Source organism: Hetaerina americana, unplaced genomic scaffold (genome assembly GCF_022747635.1).
Source record: "Hetaerina americana unplaced genomic scaffold, ioHetAmer1.1.p SCAF_115, whole genome shotgun sequence".
NCBI classification, from domain to species: domain Eukaryota; kingdom Metazoa; phylum Arthropoda; class Insecta; order Odonata; family Calopterygidae; genus Hetaerina; species Hetaerina americana.
Window position 1 is genome coordinate 862,159 of NW_027286237.1, and position 24,878 is coordinate 887,036.

General features: G+C 36.6%; 1 protein-coding gene across 1 annotated transcript in view; it reads left to right on the forward strand.

Moving 5' to 3' along the window:
• The first annotated feature begins 1,240 nt into the window (after positions 1-1,240).
• LOC139685477 (coiled-coil domain-containing protein 102A-like) overlaps positions 1,241-24,878 on the forward strand; it is a 28,388-nt gene continuing 4,750 nt past the window's right edge. The window contains exons 1-8 of the mRNA XM_071582497.1: positions 1,241-1,323; positions 1,653-1,773; positions 3,309-3,419; positions 7,000-7,517; positions 11,059-11,281; positions 13,822-14,178; positions 14,439-14,635; positions 16,312-16,389. Coding sequence (XP_071438598.1) covers positions 1,663-1,773; positions 3,309-3,419; positions 7,000-7,517; positions 11,059-11,281; positions 13,822-14,178; positions 14,439-14,635; positions 16,312-16,389 — 1,595 coding nt within the window. The 5' untranslated portion in view covers positions 1,241-1,323; positions 1,653-1,662. The remainder of the gene's footprint in view (positions 1,324-1,652; positions 1,774-3,308; positions 3,420-6,999; positions 7,518-11,058; positions 11,282-13,821; positions 14,179-14,438; positions 14,636-16,311; positions 16,390-24,878) is intronic.

The following is a 24,878-nucleotide window of genomic DNA, read 5'->3' on the forward strand; positions in this document are numbered from 1 at the left end:
AAAAGATAGAAATATACTGGATAGACAAGTTATTTGGAACCAGTGCGTCTGCAACTGCATAGATGTGGATTGGAACAGACAGTGCAAAGTAGGGGAGTAAGACATGGATTCCCATAATCGCCTGTTCTTTTCAATATGCATGTATATGGTGAGGAAGGACTGAAGGCTGTAGTGAAAGTATTTTGGGAACTCTGAAAATCTATTACATTAATGAATGATCAACGTTAAGTTAGCCAGTATGCCAGAGAGTTGTGCATTATAGAAGTAGAGTGATGAATATGGGATATGAATCAATCATAAGTTAATGAAGGTGGTTATATTAAAATTATATGTATTACATTGTATTATATATTATATTTACTTAATCTCAAGCAGAAGAAAAGCTAAAAAAACATAAAAGCAGGGTTACATAAACTATGATTCTAGCCAGGTTATGCCTCGGGACACTCTCAACACTTCACCCATTCAGTAAAACTTTCTGAGTGGCGTAAGGGGATGAATTTGCCCACTTGCCTTGACGTGTGAATTCGCACACAGTATGAAAGTAGCTCTACTTTATTCTAAAAATGATCCTTTGTATTAACTATTATGGAGTATTTTTCAGATTCTGACCAATATAAGTAATGTTACTTGAGAGTTGCAGGTCCCCTAAAAATTAAAAACCAGGATTCTGGTCAAGATGGATGATTTTCACCCGTCGTAGTTGTTGGATTTTAAAGGTCATAAGCAAATGACTCCGTTAAAGTTACCGTCAGGGCATCTTCTGTAATTCTTTGAATTCATGCAAAATTATGTATTATTATATATATTCCCTCTCGATAGCATACAGCCTTGATATGGTGAATGAGTATGCATCTTCAGATTATTCTTTTTTTACTATGTAATGAAAGATGACTGCGGCGACAGAAGTAAAAAACCATCTTAATAAGAGTTGCTGATAATAACTGGCAAACTATTTCTATGTAATGATTGTGTGGAATTCTTTACGGGATAGCATATGCCATTCTTTGCTTAGAAGTGACAAATTAACGAATATGGATAATTTATTCAACTTCCGGCAATGATTTCTTAACAATTAGAAGATTTTGGTAAATGTCAAATTCATCATATGCTTGTTGACCTAGGAAAAAATGGAATGAGTTAAAAATAGAGGTGCCACTACGATATATCGATAGTACCATATGATTTCGAAACCAATAATATCGATGTATCGTTAATATGTACACTGCTGCGTGGGTTAGGAAAATGCCGGTGTACTGACGTTTATTAACAATAACTGTTAATTAGTCCTACGTTGCTTTTCTATGGATAAGAAACTTGAGTGTACGTAATTATTCAAGTGCCCATTCTCATTGTTAATGTGAAAATGAACTCTGAAATAACATAAGAAAATAGCAGGGAAGTGAGCGAACTAACTGCCTTAGTGCTTGTAAAATAGTGTATTTTCTTGCATCGAGTGGCACATTTCTGTGGCTTTTATTAAATTGATAAGCATAAATAACCCTTCTGAATTTTTATGGGTTTCAACATCTGTTGAAGCTGTCATGGAGCCAAATGACTGAATTTCTTGGTTTAAACATGATTCCACAGAAAATGAAAACAAAGAAAGCACATTTTATTCTAATATAAGGTCTTGTCATTGCAATACACAGGTGGACTACAATGGCCCAACCTGGTTCAAGTGGGACTGCTTCACGAAGACATGCCAGAAGTGAACATGATTCGGTGTCCATTGCGTCGAGTAGATATGATGCAGATTTCGAGAGCAAAGAGGTCAGACTTTTGTGTTTTCTCTGTGTCATAGAAACGCCCTCTTTTTCAACACTTAATTAGTGAATGTCGTTGTATTTTTTCCTGACTATGTTTTTAATAGTTGCGGTGTGAAGTGTTGAGAAGTACAATCAATTTTGCTGAGAAAAAAGAATGAATTACCTTAAATTTAGTCAATACCAAACAAATTTAGTGCTTCACGTTTTGAAACCTCAAAAAATGTAATATTTTAAATGAAGTATCGCGGTTTAAGTACGACCGTTCAACTATTCAGTTATGCCTCAAATGGTGCTACTACTGATTGCGGAGAATTGGCATCTCTCATTTATCTTCCTTAAAGCTCCCTTCCTTCCTTTCCTCGACTTTATTTATTGAATGCGGGTGTTTTCCCTCAGTCGCCTGTTTGCGTTTTAACGTATTATGTAATTTTCAGTAATTATTTTTCAACCAAGTTATACATTTCTTTTGTTTATTCCGCTACAGCATGGTCAATGGTATCTTTTTAAGTTCAGTCTGTAATATATAGAAATATTTATTGTTTGATACTCAGAAAACGTGTGTGCCAAGTGCAGTTGAGTATATTCGAATGGATAAATAGTAATGTTAAACTTCATGAATTTGTGTTTTTCAATTTTCTCAGATGGTAACATGAAAAATCCTGATAAACTGTGAGTAGTTAAATCCATGAGAAATTCACAATCAAATAGGGTGCCTAAATGGATAAAACAACTGGATAGGAACGAAGAAATCTAGGCTAATCGATGTAAATGAAGTTTCCATGGTGGAATTTTTTACATATGGTCATATTACTGACATTTAATACTTTTTTCTTAAACTCATATCATGTAAACGGATTTAAAATTTGGGTGGAGATTACTCTTAATTACAGTATTCAGATTGAAGGTGAAATAGAGTTAATTGGGATTTTTACTGAATTTTATGAGTAAAAATTGGAATCCCCGGTTGTTTATGTCTTAATGATGAATCTTTTAAATGTTAATGTTTACAGGCTGATTGCCATAAAAACGCTTCCAAACCTCATGAGTGAACCAGACAAGTTATAAATGTTAAGAAAGAGACATTGTAAAAGTTTACCAATGCATCTGAAACTTTTAACTTCAGCAATTTCTTTTATACACTTTTTAAAGATAACATTTCTCCCAATAAATTTTACTATTAGTAAGCCGGATCCTTACGGGAAAAGTCAAATGTTACTTTTTGTTAAAAATTGATATTTTTGCAGCTGTTCTCTATTGCGTTGTTATTTAAAAAAGTTGTTTACTCATGATAGCTTACATATTTTTATCTTGGTCTTTTTGAGTACTTATTTAACCATCATTAGTACATATTAGTGGGTGATTTTGTTGATAGCATTTGCTTTTGAAATTATTTTTCTCCTAAAAATAATTTAGGAAATAGCAGTGTTGGAATCCTCTGATTTCTAGTGGGCTCTGATCCTATGGAAGCTAGAAGAAAGTACAGATTAGTGCTTGGCATTTGTAATCTGACCAAAATATTTTATCTCCCTTTAAATTCAGGCCTTGCAGCAGAGGGAGCTTGAAGAGGCCAGAGCAAGGGCTGCCCAAATGGAAAAGACAATGCGGTGGTGGTCAGACTGTACTGCTAACTGGAGAGAGAAATGGAGCAAAGTAAGACCCTTGTATTTAAGATTGAATCATATTTGGAATATTGGAAGAAACCACCTTATTCATTAAGAAAGTACTTAAGTATATGATATTCCTGTTAGTAAGAACCTGCCAGTTGAAATTATTCTGCATGCTTCCATTACGTTGTGTTGACAAGGTATCTTTCAGTTGTCTTAATGGACCACAGTTTCCATGCCTGTTGTAGAGGTGTCTTCTGGTCAAAGTTATTTCCACCTTGGCCTCAAGAAGCTGCAGGACTGGTGGCTCTACTGTTACCCATCAAGCATATTTAGTTGAACCATATACTTGTTTATCACAATTTCTTGGCTCTCCTTTTCTTCACTCAAATTCTATGCCACTCCTTTCGCTCCTTCATCTGCGATCTCGTCGCAGTCTGGTTGGTTAACCAGCTTGGATTTGCAGTCTGCGGTGAGTGCATAAATCCGACTGAGGGCATTGGTGTTAAAGGTCAGAACATCCTTTTTATATACTAGGTGATGCTTGCATTCTTCCAACTTGATTCTCTATCTCATGAGTCAGAAACTGGAGTCCTTTACATTTATTATCCACATCAGTAGCATCAGTTACATTGCAAATAGGTCTTCCTTAGAGGTGGGGGCGGAAATATTTCGTTCCCCAAATAATGGCCAACAACTCTTTTCTCAGTGGTTTATTAATTTTTCTCTGCACTGTTCAGCGTTCTGCTGGCCTAGGCAATCCGGTAGTCTTCTCGAATGGGACCCCATGAGAGCATGCAGCCTAGAGCAAAGTTGCTCATGCAGGTTTCACATGTGTCAAACTGGCTGCACCCAATGTAGGTGTGGCAACTGCATGCGCAGCAGCATCATTGCAAGAGAGAAAATCTCCAAGGGCATGAAAAACAGTAAACTCAGTTATAGCCTCTTCAAAAACTACTTTTCTCTTCTCTACTTACATTCTTTATCCTTAGTTTCGAGGAAAGTATCCTCTCCCTGTTTAATCATCACCAAACTCTTTCACATTGATCCCTCTATGCAGGCAGTTTACGTCGTCAATTGACATTATTAACCCTAGTTCATCGTCAATACTAATCTTTGTACTTGTGCTACCCCTTGCACAGTCATTTACTGCCAAAGATTTGGCTGAATAAAACTCGGCATTTGTTTTCAAATTATTTACCTTTACTGTAGGCATTTTCAATGTAACTTCTTCATTGTTTTACTTTAATCATACTTGTAAGACATTTGTCACAGTCATTTATGGTGAGTGATTCTGCTAAGTGCTCTCCTGGGCACGTTTCCTTTTTTCTATTATTCCTTCCTTATCACTTTCAGCGGGGCATTTCACTATTATTTCACGTCTTTCGGGGAGTGTCTACTCAATTTCTGAAGTACTATCTTTTTCATTTCCCTTTTTTCTGTCATCAAATGCTACAACTACTTCACCTGTCAGGATCACTCTATCTGGGAAGACAATCTTATTGTCCTTGTCAGCAAGGAAATCTCTACCTAAAGTGCCTTCCACACCAATATTTATTTTTCCCATCCATGATGCGGGACTTGTGAGATGTCACTTTGGTTCTGGTCATTACCCTTAATTTTATGGTCCATAAGAGTGGTAACCATCTCATCACTGGTCCCTCTTACCTCAATTTCATCCCCCTCATAATACATTGTCCCTTTCTTTAGCCCATCAACCCGTATTAAACTAATGGCTATGCTAGTATCAACCAAAAATTTGACGACGACACTTTTACTTTCATTCACTTCGAAAGTGACCATGTCCAAGGCTTGCGGACTATGGTTACTTTATGCCTTTATATCACAGAACCCTTTATTTTAGTTCATTCGCCTTTTATTCCAATTCTTCCCATTCCTTCCTACCGCACGTCCATGAGTAACGGAGTCTGAACACCCTCGTTATCTCTCCTAGGTTTGTCAAGATCCCCTTGTGATGGGCAGCCACGTTGCAGCGGGGCATCTCACAATCGCTAGCTAGTTAACCGTTATGGTTACAATTAAAACACCTCACCCCATTTAATGTCTTAATCTATGTTCTTGACTTGGCTTCGTGTGAGCTTTTTTAAAATAACAACGTGAGGTTGCCTGACCACCTGTTCCGCAATTGACACAATGAGGAGTGGGTCAGCAACCTGTTCTTCCTTTCTCTTGAGCTGACAGGATGGTGCTTTCCTCTTCACAAGACACCTCCACGACCTCTGGGAGTAGGATGCCATTTCCCTTACCTCGCACAATAGTCTGAATCCTCATGCTTGCTAAGCCTTGGATGAAGCAGGTTTTGGTAAAATGATTCACTAGCGCTACGACTCTGGCTGCATACTTTCCTCTGACAACTCTGGCAGCGGATGCTCATAAGTCCATTTGCATGCCGTCAATATGGCTTGCCCAACTGGCAAATACCTTCTCTCTCCAGCTGCCTAGCATTGAACCATTCTACGCATAATAATCAAGTGTATGCTGTGATTCATAATTTTCTTCTAAAGTAGCCCTGATTTGAGGCCACTTATGGGTCTTGTTTCTCACCATTAATTTGGATTGTGCGTCACCATTTATCTTGGCTGTACAAATTTAAGTACTTTTCCTTGATCATTTGGATTTGCTAGTTCCAGCGTTATATCTACATTTTCCGAAAATTCTTTTAACCTTTTCATGTTGCCCTCAAATGTGTGTGAAATCAGTTTTATAGCCATGGAAATAGTACAATACTCATGCACCTGTGGTGCTCAGCCATCATTGTTTGATGCCATTATCTTCCAAAATTCCTGCCACACTTGACAATGAAGTACAGAGAAGAGTTTTTTTGGAAAAGAAATTAGTGTGACTAACTCTGGCAGTCTTCTGCTCTCGGTATCTTGAGGGGGATTGATCCTTGTTTGTCTGGATTCTCCCTGGTCTGCAATGCTCTCCTTCCTCCAATCTCCAGATCCACAGAGATGCATCATCACCCCTTTGACGTTGCTCTGCTTCCCAACTTCGTGGGTTTCCTCTGGTGCCTCAGTATATAACTCCTTGGACTGCGATGCTGGTCTCCAGCAAAGATTTTCCTGGAGGTTGAGAAAGACTACCATGGAGAATGCTCCACCCGACTCCAAAACCTGACACCAAATTCTCTGCTGTGCTTGAGCAGTCTAGAGTGTGACAAGAGGGGATCGTTTAGTGACTGATCCTTGTTTAATGTATTTTGGGTGCATGAGGAGTTAAAATTGCAACGTAACTTGGTGTTTATTAGGCGGACCTCCGCCGCAGACATTTACCAGTCACCAACTGCCGGATCATCTCCGCTGTTGACCCAGGAGCATTATCATTACCCACCCCCTTTTGGATATTGCTGTAGGTCTGAACTCTGGGCTTTCCCATTTAGGATAATCAATGGCCTCTTGCCTCATCGCTCTGTTGATCCTTGCACTGATGCCCTGAATCGGTTCAGTCTTCACTGAGTGCTCCCAGTGAGTCATACTCGCACATATGACAACTGTTAAAAAGGTATCAAATACTCTTGCAAAGGCACTGTTGGAGTATCTTTTTTTATTTTTCCATGTGGTTTGTTAATGTTTTGCCACTCCGTACCTATCATGTCATTGAAGGTACGCAATGAGCGCAACAAGGCCCGTGAGGAGAACAAGATCCTACGCACAAAATTGGAGGCTGCTCTGGAGGAGACCAATGCATTCCGAAGGAACCAGACAGAGCTGGAGCAGGAGAAGGAGAGGCTGTCAAAGGAGGTGGAGCGCCTGAGGCAGGCGATAGTGCATATGCGCTCAAGGGACGGGGGATCAGAGCGGACGAGGACAAGTGGGAGCAGTCGGCACCATGGCACACGTGGACGCCGGAGCAATACGGGTGAGGCAGATGCCGCAGAAGAGTACGTCCTTCCCAGGATGGCATCAGAAGAGGGCTCGGAAGGGGGAGGGGAGGGTAAGTGCGTCGACGTGATGCGTGGGGAAGATGGGGGGATGTTGGCACAGCCGAGCATTGACAAGGACGGAGGTGGTGGGGACGTGTTCTGTGAAGGACCCCTGTCTCCCACCAAGCGCACACACGAGAGATCCTCCAAGCTCCACTCTCGAAGCGGCCATCGAGTAGAATCTTCCAGGAGGAAAAAGTAAGTGATGTCCATAGTATCCTTTGGGAAACTAAAAATGAAGCTCCCAATGCTTTTGATGGATGCAAATGAGGGAAAAATTTGGAAGATAAGGAGACTTTGTCCAAGAGGGAATAATCAGGGGAAGTGGGAGTTTCATTTCCAAGATCTTTTGCATGACCAATGGTCCAAAATCCGATTAAATGTGGCAGTTATTATATGTTCTTTCCTGGGAAAGTGATACGCCCCTGAAAGGATTGAAAATATGGAAAACTCAAGTAGTATGGGAAATTCACATCACTGATAACTTTTTAAAGTTCTTCTCAGTTTATGAGAGAGAATATTGTAATAGAATACCACTGAAGTGATTGGCACCAAATTCAAATTTTTTGTATCAATTTTATGGAACTTTCTTATTTAGCGGTTGGTACTGTATAACCTCTGTATTTTACTAAGTAAGAAAGAACAAAAATATTGCCCTTTTAGTCGTCATTTTCAAATTAGAAAAGAGATTTAAAATTATGGAATTTGCAGCTAATTTTTTTTCTGTATGTTTATGATGGTATCAATTAGCCTTCTAATCATGCATCCATCCATATTTTTTTAATTTGAGTAGGCCAGCAACTTGCGGGCTGGATTTGTCCTCATCTGTATTTGACTTTCTTTACCAGTGCATCCTAATAAGATAAGACGTTAAAGTCTTATCTTATTAGGATCGCAAACAGGGACTTAACCCCTGATGCTTTTGTATAGTCTTCAACTTAAATATAAAGTCATGTTTGCCATTTTAGCACATTTGCATCCATAAATGCATCTCGGTAGGCTAAAGTCCAATGGGTTAGTAAACTTCTAGTTAATGTAATAATAATATTTATTCATTGTGTCAACATATACATGAAGAGTAAGACAAGTTAAAAAAATGAAAATGCACGCAGTTGCGCCTACATTCCATGAAATGTACAATCCTCAATGAAATATAATATTTAGGATTATTTTATTAGGCAATCTACCGGTTAAGTTAGATTTTTGATGGATACAAGTACTAAATAAATATTTTGTTTTGCCCAACAAAACCCAACCTAACATTTTACTCTACAATAGGCCCCTCTTCATCTCTGTATACTTCCTTCCTCCCTTCATCCTGTCCAATATCCCTATCTTATTCCTACCCTTTTCTCATTTGCCTAACTTTCTCCCCTCTATCGCAGGCTTTAGCATCCCACTGCCAATCAATTTGCTTGTCATCCATTTTTCCTGCTTCATATGATTTCTTGCAACAATCCCCTCTCCTCACCCACCATACCTAGAAATTCCTCATTTGTTTTCCTTTCCGTCAATTTCACCTTCCTTATCCTGTCATTCTAATTTAGTAATTCACTTTTCCTTATAGGAATTATTTTAAGTTACATTTCAAGTATCTGATAATGCTAGTATTGTTTATGGACCTAGAAAGTTATTGAAATGCCTCGTACTCATCTCTTTTGGTCCATTGGTCTTTTTTGGTCTTTTACTTTTTACAAATAGAAAATAAAGGATTTTCCTTTGCTCCCCGTGTAAATTTGGTCCTGAATGGCATTGTCTTTGGTAACAGGTTTATAGGTGTTAATTTTTGCAACTTGATAGTGTTGTGGAGATTGGCAATACTTGTGTGATAATTTGCAATGATAATGGTGTCACATTGAGTCCTTTTCTTTACACTCATCTACATCTACATAATACCCCACAAGCTGCTGTAAGGGCATGTGGTGGGGGGTGTTATGTCACCACCCATAAAAAAGAACAATACCACATGTAAAAACAACAACATGGAAAACTACATCCACACCGGTGCGCACACTCATGCAAAAATACCTTTATCCAACACTCATGCAAACACATACCATAAACCAACAAACAACTGCACCCCAGGATGCAACAAGCAAGAAGGCAAAAATCCACCACCACATGAACCAGCAACACAAAACGCTTTCTCCCCCAAGGAAACTGTGAAAGGCAGGGAATGCGACCCAATGTTCTAGGTAGCAGGCCGGTCCCTCCACGGAGAGGGACGAGGGATTGAAGGGGAGACTTAAAAACAGATGAAAAGAAAGAACACTAATGAGGTCATTCAGAAAGAATAGGTTTTGACAACAAAACACACAAGGTTAGTGAAAGAGCATGCAATTGAGTAGAACTAATTATTCCCTAGACACTGAGGGTGGCAAGTGGAATTTTTGCTATCTATAACCCTGCAGTTGCTATCCCGTTTTGTCCGGGGAAGGAGTCCTTGAGTCTGCTGGTTCTGGCATCTACTTCCCGAATTTTATATACATGATCCAAGCGACCAATGTATGTAGGAGTGTGAATAATTTGCAAGACCTCAGTACTGAAACATGCGGATCTGAATTTACTTAGTAGTTTCAATCTTGCATTGAATTGTCTCTCTTCTAATGAATCCCATCCCAAATCAATTAGCACTTCAGTGACGCTTCTTGTTTTATTGTAAGAATTTTTAACAAAACAGGCTGCCCAGTGTTGAGCCTCCTCAATTTCCCGAAAGCGAGCTTTTTCACTCGGATCCCATATGCTACATGCGTATTCTAAATGAGGCCTTACAAGGGCATGGTAACAACGTTCGTTGACCTTCAACTCACTTTTGCTGACAATGTGTCTAATAAATCCCAATTTTTTGATATGCTTGTCCGCAGACTTTATAAATGTGAGTCCCCCAAGTTGTCTTTAGTGAATGTAATGCCTAGGTATTTTACCGTATCAACTACTTCTAGGTCAACTCCAGCTAATTGGTAAGCAAATCCTGTTGATCTTTTAAAGAAATTTAACATTTATTATAATTCAATGACAATCCCCATTAAGAACATCACCATTTAGTGATGCAATCTAAATCCTGCGCTAGAATAAAATGATCCTCATCCCCAGATATCTCTCGATAGATCACTGTGTCATCCATGAACATCCTACTCTTACTTTTCACTTAGCGATTCAAATTGTTAACGAAAATCAAGAAAAGCAGCGGCCTGATTACACTTCCCCGAGGTGACTAGTGTGCTGTCGGAAATAGCACCAAGGACTACCCTCTGCCTACTCCCTGAATGTGACTCACTGTGCCATGAAATTGGGTTGGCATTGGTTCACTTGAATGCATACCAGGCACTCATACATAGTGCATACCTTAGGCACTCATTCATGTACTTAAATTACCAAATACTAAGATGACACCATTTTCAAAAATAGTTCTGCATTTCCCATATTCTGTCAAAGATAAATGACCCATATATTGAAAAGATCACCTTGGTGGTTCAATTTTTCAACTAAAAATATTCAAATGTACCTTAAAATCATTTCTTTCGAATCCTTTTGATTTTTGGTACATGCATGTATGTTCAGTTTAGTTTGCATATCTACTCATTAGGATATTTTACTGGTATTTTTTGTGAAGTTGATGAAATAAAAAAAATGTGCTTCTATCTTTATCACAAAATATTCGTGTTTGTTTTATGTGAAAAAAGTGCATCTAATGACAGTTTTATAACACTCTTTCTCTTTGCTCCCCTATGTGGACTAGAATTTCATTGCTTGCCTCAAGGGAGGACTCTGGTGACCAAGGAAAAATGCTGGCCGAGGGCCAACAGCCAAGCAAGTCTCACTTGGAGGAAGACATGTGGTCAGGTGTGGTGAGCAGAAACTCCAAGGGAAATGAGAGACTAGAAAGTGATAATGTAGGGGGCAGTGCTAACCTCTCTGTTGAATTTGTAGATGAACAGAGGCTTGCAGATTTGAGAGCTGAAGTGAGTTTTTTTATTTGATTTTAATAGATTACATATTAACCATGTTATGAATGCTTATATTTTTTGGGAAATGAAACCCTGTTTCAAAGATCAAATTAATTATTATGCTTGATAAGAGGTGGATCTGGTGATGGTATACTGCTGTAATCATTTTTTATTAATTTGATTTTATTTTGTCGTTTGGTAATTTCTGGCAGCTTTTAAGCATATGTGGCTGGTAACTCATTCATCCCTGCTAAGTTACCTTTTTTCATTCTAAATAAAATCACTTCCTTAAAGTTGCGTCTGAAGCTATTGGTTTTTTTTGGAAGGTGATGAGATTCTCTCAAGAAAAAGAAAGGAAAAGATAAACATGAAAATATGGGAACATAAATCAGAACAGTTGACCTTTTTAGGAAGTGTGTTAGAAGGTGAGATAAGTATTGAGGACATTAAAAGAAGAATAGCCTTAGTTTAAGAACCATTTGCAAAGAGGTGGGAGTTGATGACAGGTACCTTAGGTTTAGATGTAAAAAAAAATACCAGTGAAAACTCTGATATGGAGCATGGTTTTGTAAATCTTGGAAACTTGCTCATCGATGCAAAAAGATAAGCGGAGATTGGGAGGCTTTTGAGATGTGGGTGTGGAGAAGAATTGAGAAAGTACAATGGACGGAAAGGAAAACCAGCAATGAAGTTCTGGATATGGCTTTTGGGAAAATTCAAAGGCAATACAATTTACTGCTGGAGATATTGGGATGCTGGAGGCAGTATTAGATAGTAGAAATCTGGGAGTGTGAAGGAGGAAAAGAATCAGCATGAATAGAATTAGGACTTAAGAATTGAATTATTTTAATGTGCAGGAGTATTGTTTTTAAATCATAATAGTTGAGAAATAACCGAGATATCTGAATAAAATTTATTCGGCATATTAATTGATCCTTATGTACATAATGTTGTACATTACAGATATTAATTTTGATTTTTTTTGTATCAGGTAGCCTTAATTTGAAGTATGAGAGTGATCTGAAAAGTTCTCAGCCTAATGATGAAAATGACAATTTATATTTTCCAAGAAGTTATATTTTTAAGTAGAATTGCTGTTAATATTTCATCCAGCAATGTTCCAGTGCCATTATCCCATCTCTGTACTGTTCTTCCTTAAGTGCTACAAGGTAATCGTCTGTAACCGCAATCGATTCTTGATTGGACAAAAAGGTTGACCCAGTTAGGCAACTTTTGAGTTTTCAGAAGAGGTGGAAGTCTGAGGGAGTCAAATATGGGGATTGGGTGGATGTTTCGGCACTACATATTGCAATTCCTTCAATTTTCCCATCACCAAGACACTTAAATGGGTAGGTGCATTGTCCTGATGGAAAATGGTTTTTTTCGTCTGGAAGCGGGGTCTGCTGTCACGAATTTTTGCGCCCAGTCTCTTCAGAAGTTTAGAATAGTATTCCCCTGTTATTTTTTGGCTTTTTCAAGATTGTCAATCAACAGAATTCCTTTCGCATCCCAAAAAGTTGATGCCATGACCTTTTCCATTGATGGCACGGGCTTTGCCTTCCTCATAGCAGAAGAAGCAGCCTCTGTTCTCTGCATGGATTGCGGTTTCAATTCTAGGGTGTAATGCTTAGTCCACGTTTCATCCATTGTCACGTAGCGATGCAGAAAATCACTCTGGTTTTTATTAAAGCAAGCCATGCCCTGCTTGGGAAGTGTTACCCAAATGCGTTTTTGATCCACAATGAGCATGACTGTGGCACCCATTTCATTCAAAGTTTTGTCTTGTGTAATTACTTGTGCAAAATGTAACGGAAGCATTATGTTGATATCCCTACAGTATTAGCAGTTTCACTCACTTCTGTACCCTGATCTTCCAAAATCATATTGTGCTTTCTCTCAATGAGTTCTGGTGTTTTTTTGCTCTTTTCCGACATCATTCATGTGGATCATCTTAGAGGCCATGCTTAAACTTGGCCACCTGTGCCTTCATGGTGGAAATTAAAGGAGAAAAGTGCACGTACACATTTACAATTCTCGAATGAATTTCCCCTCCTTTTATCGTAAGAAGGCAGGCAAAAGGGACATAAGAAATATGAATTATGCCTGCTTGTGTACATGAATTATTTTTACAGTTTTGTGCCTCTCTTCTTCAATTATAGTCTAAAAATTAAAATTAAGTAAAATCTTATGCATTTAGTAGCATTTGGTATGTTTTTGTAAAGCTATTTATTTTGTTATGATTTCAATGAACCAACGAAATAAAAAAAAATCCAGAAAATATTTTTTAATTTGTGAGGCAAATTGTTGTAGTGATTTGACATCCTGAAAATTTTAAAGATTATTTTCTGTGGCTCTGCAATTTTGGTCAATTTAAATCTTATTTGCAAAATGGACTCACTGAGATAATAATGTTTGACCACCTCTTATATGTTTCGAGTCCGAATAAAAATTATGATGAAACCTAAGAAATTTCTCATCTCTCTGATTTCTTAATTCATGGGCTTACAGTTTTATGTGTGTGGTTGGTGAACTATGGGGTGTGGTTGTAATTACAGTTGGAGAGACTGCAGGTGGAGAATGCCTCTGAGTGGGGCAGAAGAGAAAGACTGGAATCTGACAAGCAGGCTCTGGAGAGGGAGAACCGTAGGTTGCGCTCTGAGCTGCGGGATCTGCTAGAGCGCATGGAAAGGATGGACAGTGGCCTAGGGAGTGTGGAGACAAAGGGCGGTGAGAAGGAGAAGAGTAAGGATGGTTCGAGATCCACCCGGCATGGGACGTCTGTCAGCTCACCTCCCTTCTCCACTGGTTCTTCAACATCCTCTTCCTCATCCACATCATCTGCAGCAGCCACAGCTGCAGCTCAAGCAGAAATGATCAAACAGTTGCAGCAGGAAATTGCTGACAAAACTAAGGTGGTTAGGCATTACTGTAACTGGAATATTATAAAATTAATTGACTTAGTAAGTTGGTTTGACCACATTTATTTCTATAATAAGGTCAGCCGCATGTTGTTTACTTATGCATGCTGTTTTAAGGGCTGTAACAAAGGGTAATTTAGACCTTTTTTTGGATTTTAATGAAATATTTTAAGTGTGTTATTTATTATTTTCCTGTGCTGTTTAAAACCCATGCCACGCCATTTTTTTCTCCTCATTATATTTTCCATTCTCAGGAATTGGAGGAACTCAAAATTGCTCATTCTAAATTGAAAGCAGTAGTCCGTGAACGATCCACAGAAGCTGCCCATGGTGCTAGGAGGGCAGAGCAGTATGAGGCCGAGGTTAAAAGACTCAGGGTACGAGTGGATGAATTGAGGAAGGAGTTGGCTGCAGCAGAAGAAGAGGTTGATGCGGCAACTAACAATATCAGGTAATATTTGTACATTTTAGTTGACATGCATATGGAACTATTGGGTAAACATAAGGAATTTGCCCTGTATTTGCCTGAATTTTTTCTTGTGCCAATTTGTAATGAAAAAAATTATCCATTGGCTTGCATTTGAGCCTCAGGAAAAATTATTTCCATTCAAAATGCCACGTATCGAATCATAAAGGATAATGGTTATCACTGTTTTTCATCTGTAACTCGTCTGGAAAGAAACAGAAAGACACTGCATGAAATGCAAATGGTTGATTATATGTATTGTTAAAGGGTTATTCCTGTCAATAAATATCTATTTTATAGCTTGTAATATTAAAACTGTGCTTGAAACATTCTTGAAACAAAGGAACAGTCTTAGCTATAAGACTGAATACTAAACTCTAGTTTTATTTCAATTTTATTGATGTTGAGTTTTATGTTTGTCATTTCAATTTAGTTGTTATTAATTATTTATGGAAATCTGACTATTAATAATTAGTAATGGAAATTAATCAGAAACTTCAATGTATTTCATAGATTGCAATGGGAAATTGTATAGTTATCAGATTTTGGTCTTATTTCAAATGATGAGGGTCAAAAAAGAAACTTTGCACTTCCACATAAAGATTTAATATTTCACGACCGTAATTCTGGTGCTGCGCATCATAATCAGTTTAGCTGCAGATCCCACGCGCATCACCACCCGACGATGATGCGCAGCATCGAAACCATGGTCGTGAAATATTAAATCTTCATGTGGAAGTGCGAAGTTTCTTTTTTTTTACCCTCATCATGAAGGAATTCCACGAAGTTAAACCTGAAACTGTTATTTATTTCAAATGGTTTAGCTGAGATGAATTTTTGTGTGTTATCTGTCAAAATACCTATGTTTTTCATTGAACATATAGTTTTAGCTTTGGAAAAAATAGGGTTGAGTATTGTACTGTGGGACTTAAAAAACTAGGTATTTAGTTGCTAAATAGCAGCTCTTCTGCAAATCTCTTCTTGTCACACTTTGCCATTTATTAACTAATTAAGATATTGCTTTGATGGAAAAAATAGGCAGATTCATTCGTTAATGATTTGTTTATCGAAAATAATTTAACATAATATGCATTTCTGATCCCCAGCTAATCACTGAAAGTAAGTGAACATGTCTCCCAGTTTAACTAATTACGATCCATTAAGATGTTTCTTTCATAGTTAATTTCTCTGCATATATGTATTATCTCTGTCACTATCATGGCCGTGTTGCCATTGGGCTAAATCCTTCAGGGGTGGCATTCTATTTCGTTTTTGTCAGTATATTGTAGTGAAAGGTCAAAATTAAATTTTCCGTCAAGTAAATCCCTCAATTTGTATCAAACTGTGAGAATTTTAGTGTGGTGTTACTGGAGGATGAATACCAAAGGGTTCCGCTGTTTTACATCCCATTTTCCCATGCATTAATGTATTTAGTTAAAATGCTATATTAAAGTTAACTTGTAATCGCTTTTTAAAATTTGTATAATTTTTGGTGTAAAAGATAACTTCCAAGCTTTTGCTTGCCTTTGCTGAAAATTCATTGGGTTCGAAATCACATATCTCATTCTGTTTTCATTAAAGATTCTCTCTGTAGGTGATAGTGAATTTAGTTATTATTCTAATGGCATCTGGTTGTGTAATTATTTTTGTTTATTTAACAGAAAACTAAAAAGGACAAATGAGGACCTTCAAGAGCAGATGGAAAACATGCAAGTCCAAATAGAGCACCTGCAGTCTAGGTAAGTCCATTTTTTTGTTAAATGTCTATCAGTACTAACATAGCATGTGTGTCTGTAAGTGCCATCATACTCTGTGAGGTTTCTGTGTCTACTATTTTGTGTGTATTAGTTTGAGGTATCATTGTTTGAAATTCATTGTCATCCACATTTTTCACTCTCATACACATACACTCATTCACACTTACGTGTAAGTATGAGGAGAGAGATCCAGCAGTTAGTTTGGACTGAAATGAAAAGCAAATGCTAAAATTGGGATAGATAAACTGAACTATTCAGGATTTTGAGACATGTAATCACATGGAATATTTGCCCCTATTGTGTACCCTTGATTGGGTTTAACGACTTTGTGATACATTAGAGTGCCCAACTGTTTAAAAGTCCCATGCAAATATCGTATAATCTTACCTATATAATATAATGGCAGAATATCTCCAAAAATTATCTGTAATTCTCTGTTAAATTCGAACAAAACGGTCATGGTATCTATTTAGCTATTGTAATATTGGTATTTTCCCATGCATTTCTTTAATTGTCATAGATAAGTATGATTGATTTTACCGCCATTTATTTAAATAAATGAAAGTTGAGGGTGAGGAAAAGAGCCCTAGTTTTCTTTTCTGATTTTCATTGTTAATGAAGCAGTACACCAATGCTGCAGTTCTTCAGCATACTTAAAATATGTCGTTTAGGGGTGAAATATGCTTACTCACATAATTTTTTGATACCACTGTAACATTTTAGAAAATTATAGTTGTTGGTTTTTCTTGGTTAGTGTTCCTAGAATTTCACTAGATGTCAGTGAAAACACGGATGACTGACATTAAACTGAACCTAGCTAAACCTCTAATATGTTGGATACACTACTAAGTTTATCATAACGACGTTTTACAAATCTAGCTCCTCGATGCTGCACGCGATCGAATCTGGCAACCAACCTGCAGGTTGTGTTTGTTGAGATTTCCATTATGCACCCAGTATTATATTAAGATTCATTATTAACTCAATTTTATGTTGGTAGATGTTACTTTAATGTTTCATAATTTGGTAATCTTTAATCTTTTTTTTATTAAGTTGAAATATTTATAAAATAGGAATTACTGGCTTGCTGGCTGTAGCTCAGATTCCAGTATATATCCATCTATATCATGATTTAGGTAGTTTTGGAGGTCTAGTTTTTAGAGAATTTTAGTTATTCTGTTTCTTCACTTGCTGAGTACTTTTACTAGCATAGAGTTTTCATGGGATACCTGTCCAAATGAATCAGTAAATCATAGTATGTTGTAGAGTATTAGATGAATTGGGTACATAGTCCCATTATATCTATTTGAGTTAAGGAGAGAGTATCTTTACCAAGTAGTTCTTATGGTTTCCACTCCGAGTGCTCATCAGTAGTAGTGCCCAGCTAGTTGACTTAGTTATTGTATGTTTAATTTAGAATCAACTTGGTGAGACAGTGTAAGAGTTATATGCAGGGAATAAATACCATTAAGTGTTGTATATTTTGTATTGTAAATTGAATTTTTTCATGACTTGGTTTTATTCGTGACAGTCCTCGGCTAGAGTTCTAATTATTTGGAAATTATGTGATGGCTGAAATACAATCTTTCAAATTCATAATGTATTAATATGTAGTTGTTAGTGAATATAATCCTCTTTTAGTGAGAAATGAATTTCCACATGTGAAGTGATAGTGTTATTTGTCTTGACAATGATAAACTTTGCCTTAGAATGATCTAGTTTGTTAATTTAAGCTTTGAGATAAAACATCTGGTATTAACATTTAATTAGGTCATGCATTAAACATCCTAGAAGTATGTAGCTTATAGTATTATGTAAGGTATCCTATAGGACAAGATTATGCATCAAAAAGTGTACATAGTTCCTATGTCATAATTTCCAAGTAATAAGAACCATCTTACCAAAAATATCAAATACGTCTTATAAAGTATATCATATCCTATTCCATGGTATCCCCGTAGCTTGTGGTGATGTAATTGGGTAATGACAAATGTTTTTTTTACTGTAAAGGGGCTAAAGATCTTTTGTATTTGCTTCAAATGAGGGAAAAGTGCGCTGTCATCCATGCTATTTACCCACCATCTGGTCCTCCCCTTCTCCCTTATTGAATTCAAATGGAGTTTTCCATCTCTTTGCAGACGAGATTCTCTTCTCGAAACCCCCATTCCTGATCTCTCCTCCTCACGAAAAGAAATGACCCTTCCAGGCCCCATGGAGTGAATGCTCTATTTAAGAGAGTAGTTCTAACAAGGTAGATGGTGTTTGTGTGTATGTGTGCAATTAATTATGTGCTGTCTTTTCCCCATCATATACCGTCAACCCCGAGGATCCAGAAGTATTGAGTAGAGGGAATGATGGAAAGAAAGCTAATCATTTCTCAGGGTAAATCTTGCCTATGTTGTAATCCTTTTATGCTAAATGCATTATAATCAATGTTCCATAATGATGGAAAAACTTCTGTAGCATGTTCACGGGGCTCAGATTTAGTCAAAAGCGATGTTTCTAACTGCCCATAATTTTCTAGTTGCAAGCATTGAAAAAATATGGCTGTGACATCATTGCTGATGTATTTAAATTAAATGGAAGGAAGAAAAAGCTTTAAGCTCAGCATTTTTTGAAGAAAGTTTAAATTTGGCGAATAAAGTTTTATGAAAGCCACATCTGAATTCTATGGAGTGTTTACTTACTGACTGAAGTAGCTCCATTTTCATCAAATGAATATGCCTCTGTGTCTTCATTTATCTGCATGATTCAAAGAGAGAACAATGCTGCTTTTGAAGGTTTTTACTACATATTTGAAATGCCATTTACCAAGGTGATCATAATTTACTGATTTCAGTTGCTATATTCATTCAACAGAATTAGTTTATCTTAATTGGAAATAGTGCATGACCTCAGATGAAGCTGTGAGTCCATGGAGTTTGAGGATATGGATGATTTATGAGTTTTACAGCTCATCCCCGGAGTTCTCAGTCAATATTAATTAGAGTTCACCTGTTGTTCATGGGAGAGGTATGTTATTGGTTCACAAGTCATTTTAGCATGTGATTGAGCCTGAAAGGTTTTCATCCATGAACTAGATGGCAGTAGATCATTCATGATTGGATTGAAAAATCAATGTTAATTTTGTCTGAATACAAAACTATTGAATTTTGTGCAACCAATTTCATTTTGTGTGCTAACACCATGTTACTGGTAATGGTAGGGTTTTCATGGGTTAATGGACTTATCACTGAAACACTTAAAAGTTACTCAAAGCCAACCAGATACCCTAAAGTCACCCAATAGACTACTTTTTACCTGCCTTAATTCTGTTCAAAATAATATTTCTTCACCTTCTGCCTTACATACCCATTATTCTAGATCATAGTTTTCAATATTACATTGTCACTCATTTTGTCCTGCACCTAACTTCCATGCCTTCTTGGGATCCTCCCTCCTCCATGTGTGGCATGTTAGTTTTTCTTTCCATCATTTCACTTTTTCTATTCTCATAAACCGACTCACATTTTAGAAACCTCCAATCTGCTTATATTCTCTTGGCTCAATAACCAAGTATCCAAGGCATACAAAATATGTTCAATTTAAAAAATTTCAACTAATCTTTTCTTTACATCTTCACCTTAGTGATTTTCATTGCTGACCTCATAACTGCAATGGCATTACATCTGGCCACACCCTTACAAAACCAGCCAGATTTTCTCAGAAGTAATTTTTTGCCCTGTTACACTTTGCGGTTGATCCCAAGTACTACCTTTGCTCCCCTGCTACTGGCTATGAAACCTGCCACTATGAGTTGCAGTATTCATTATTATGTTTGTGTCCATCACCATTGCTTGGGAGAAATCATTGATGTCAACTGTGGAATTGCTAGCAGGACAATATCACCTTAGATGACTGCCACACTGGAGTCGAATATCTTGACAGCCACCTTTTTGATGAGCAGATGATGTATAGAATATCTTCTCTAGCTTCTTCACTTTGACCAATCTTCTATGCCAGTTAGTTTAAGGGTAGTAAGCAGATGAAAGGTCGTCCACACAGCATGTGCTCATCAGTGAGGACACTGCAAAGGTTTTGATCCTTACATAACTTTCATTTCTCCTGTCAATGCAGCTGTGAAAGGTCGTGGTCATTAAAGTATGCCAGCCCTTCTACCAAATAAGGGTTGTATTTAAAATGGTGAATGAGTCAACCAGTCAATAAGAGAAATAATTATCCAAATACATGGAAGAATAAGGAAAGATACATTGAATATTTTCTGATGTTACTCAGTAAAATAATTATTTAGTTCTTGAAGAAAAGAATATATTTGAATCTATTGATTGATGATTGTTCTTTTGGCTTATGTGGTTGCTTAATAGGAGCATGTTAACAAATTCCATGTATTGGTGAAGATCTCCACAATTTTATTTGTCATTTCAATGATTCATAACAGTTGAAATATCATACTGTATACATACTGATCTTGGATATAAAAGTAAATAAGAAATTGATACTGATTTGAATATTCTTGAACATTGGTGACTCTTGTTGTCATTGATAGTGCATGAGCAACAGTTGAGATTGTGAATATTCGTTTCAATCATGATTAGCTAACTATCATTCAATCATCTCCGAAAGCTGTTTTCTGGTGTCTATAGCATAGCCATTTCAAGTCTCAGTATCCCTCAACTATGCCTCAATGTGATTTTCTGAGATGTAATTTCACTGTCACGCATGAGGTGATAGTCAGTAACCTTTTAAGCCCCAATGAGAAACTGATTTTATCGATAAATATGATTGTCACTTCTTTGAATTGTTACTACTAGAAAATTTTAGTAACATCCACAGACCATGGAGAAATATCAGCTCAGAAGTAAGCTCGTGAACATGGGAAAGAATTTTTCAGTGTTGTTGTGGAACAAAATCCATCAATTCTCCTTGAATGGGATTAAAGGAAAATAAATATTCTATCATGCCTTTGGATCCTCTTACATGCATATGTATATACTTTCAGAATTAATTATCCTAGCTTTGTTGTGCATGCCTTAACATTGACATTATTTATTACCATTAATATGATAGTATTAAAAGTAGCAGCACATCTGCATGTTTGTTATTTTATGTCGTCAATAAAATGCAAAGCGAAAAATGTTGTGCATTTGATGTGTTTTTCTATAATTTGCTTAAACTTTGTTACATTGTCTTAGGGGGGGGGCTTTTTATATTATCATTACAACACATTCACAATTAACTAATCAATAATATCCATGAGTGCACATTAATATGTGTTGATAGAGTATGCTTTTATTTTATAATTCATGTTAAGCTTGCTAATTTTTTTCATAATTAATCAAGCATTAAGTCTTTAATGAAATACCCTCTAGTGAAATTCCCTTTTTTCTGTATCTGCATACCAAGTCTTGGAGTTGAAGTGGAGCACTTACTAGTTCAGGGAATATTTTATTTTGCAAATGACTGTATTAAAAATCTATCTCTAGCTTAATATTGACATTCATCATTTAAGAAGAATGCTAGGTACATTCAGAATGAAAAAATAATTTATATTGATACAGGCAGGTAGATCCTGCTTCATGTATCTTAATTACATGCACCCAATATGTGACTCCTCCAGAATTACTGTGAAGGAATGCCTCAAAAATTCTTTGGATTAATGTAGGAAACAGACTGCGACTTATAGTGGCATGGGAAAAACTTCAGCTTCTCATTGCATTGAAAGTGTACAAAGACTATGCTCATATAACTGAGGAGAGAAAAATAGACCAGGGCATTGAAGGAGGCAAATTGAATATAAGATAAAAAAAGGTGTGGAGAAAGGCTGTAAAAAACACCATTCATGTGTAGAAATAAGTTGGTTGCCTCATTTGTCGTGCATAGGTTGAATGTTTGGTTAGGTAGTCGTTGATATGTTGATTTTTTAGAAATTTATTATCATTGAGACTCATCAGCCCTGAGGGCGATGTTCAAGTCAAGTGTCGAAACGTCGGCCAACATGGAACTCCTGACCCGGTGGAAGACCCAAGAAAACTTTATTAAGCATGTAACTATTGTCATGAACTGACATGCAAATGGTTCTACATCTCTGTGTGTGAGACGGAGAAATTTGGGATTAGATGCTCAGTTAATCACACAGTTATGAAATGAATGATAATAATGCATTTATTTGTCTGGAGGTTTGTTGCATATTCATACATGCACAAATATAGAACACGTAATTGATGTTTTGCAAAAATTCCAGGTATTTATTTACAGAATAGAACATACTATTTTTTGATAGGTTGATCAGCTTTTTCTTGAAAATAGGTACTTCTGTTTCGTATTTGATTTCATGGGGAAGTTTATTGATTTTAAATAATGGGTTGATTCAATTCTTCGATTCTAGTCCAGGAATAAAATTCAACCCTGTGAAATTTCATATTTAGCTACAGTCCATCTATCTCATGAGTTGTCCTGTCAAAAAGCCTCTCCACCATTTTTTTCCCTTAAATTTCTTTCCCTTTTTTTGTCTTGGTGTTGAATATTTTAGAATGTTGAACCGTGTTTTCTTTCTCATATTAAATTTTCATTATATACCATACACATATATCTCATCAGACTCTCATCTTCTTATGTTGGCTATTGTTTTCACCATAATGTTTCATTATTGGAGCCTTAACTTTTGTGCATCTTGATGCATTAGCATGAATTGACAAATGATGCGCAATAAAAAATTAAGCAAATGGCTCATGCATTTCCAGAAAAATGAGACGCTCACATTAGTTACCTATTATTATTTTCTTTAAATTAATAAAATGAAGCATTCCCAGAAACCAACTGCTTTAAGTTTAAGTATTTTATTCTAGTATTAATAATGCCTTACTGGGTTGTGAATGCTTCATGGAATTAATACTTTCTTGAATTATGAATCATCATGCTTCATAAAAGAAATTTTAATTTATAACGGCCTTGCAGGTAACTCATTAAACCTGGAAAATTATAATTTTTTACCTTAAAAAACCATAATTAACTGTGAATTTGAAATTACTGATTGATTTGCCTCCCTGTTTTTGTGTTTGCCTAAATACTGGCTGGATAAATCTTTAAATCCCTAAATAAGCCTTCTATCACTCGGGTTTTGTAATTGGCTACAACAGTAGGGTAAGAATGGTACTCAAGTCTATGATGCTTGCGCTTCTGTTAATTTACACATTAGTACAAATCTTGATGATCATAACCCTTCTTAGTCTATGCGCTACATTTAATTTCTGCCAATAATCTATGAATTTATTCCACGGTGAAATGGTGAAAGAAGGCCACTAAGGACATTTTGCTACATCAGTCATGTTTTCAGAGTAGATAGAGGACAAGAGATCTGAAATATTCCAGGGAACTGCGGGAGATGCTGCAACAATAACTTTTAATGGAGTCATCCACTATATTACAATGCAACAATTTCAGAGTGTAAAAATCATTCGCCTTGACTGGGATTTGAACCCATATCCCTTGATGTCCAGCCGAGTGCTTCTCTTGCACTCCAAGATTTTTGGGCTTCGAAGGAAAAAGATGTTGTGATGAAAAACTGTGCTTACAATGTCACTGGCATTTGTAGTCATGCGCAATTCAATGTGTAAGAGGATGCCTCCGTAGCTTAACTGGCTAAAGCACTCGGCCGGACATCAAGGGATCTGGGTTCAAATCTGGGTCAAGTCAAATGATTTTTACACTATGAAATCGTCACAAATCTGATATTGGTTGGGATCTGAAAATGCCATAAAATTTTTTCCCAGCTTCTAGAAATTTTATAAATTATCTTAGGTAATAACATTGGATCATAAGCCACTAAGAATATGGTATAAGTTCTCTTTTGGTGCTGCCATGAGAAAAGCGATTTTGTATTTTATGATTCTAATTCTAATTTTATTAGTAGAACATAGTTAAAATTTCAAACTATTCCCTATCATAGAAGGCATTTTTGAAAAATTTTACTAATATTTAGATTTGCCTGGTTATTTTTTTCATGATTAAAGCAGTGGCTAGTTATCTTATTTCACATTCCCAATAATTCAATGCTTAGTATAGCTTGAATTTTAAGCCATTCATTGGAAAACTGGAGAGGTTTTCATGCATTAAATCCATAATTATTGAATATTTAAATGTTATTGAGGCACCAAACGTATTTTCATAACTAATGGCTTGATCTATTTTCTCTATTTCTTTGAATGCCTTCTATGTTCTGCACCTGGTACCATTTTGATAGGTGTTTGGATTGGTGCATTGGAGTTCTAGTGACAACAGCTTGTGTTTAATTCCCTGAATTCTCAATTTCATTTGCCCTCCACTTGGATGCTTTTTAGAAAAACTTGAATAAATTGTTGAATTACCCTTTCTTGCTTCTTATTAGACTTTGGATCTTCTCATGCCTTTTGGAGCAGCCTGTGATGGGAGGATTATTTCCATCTTCCTAATATCCTCTCTTCTCTGAGAAGGCA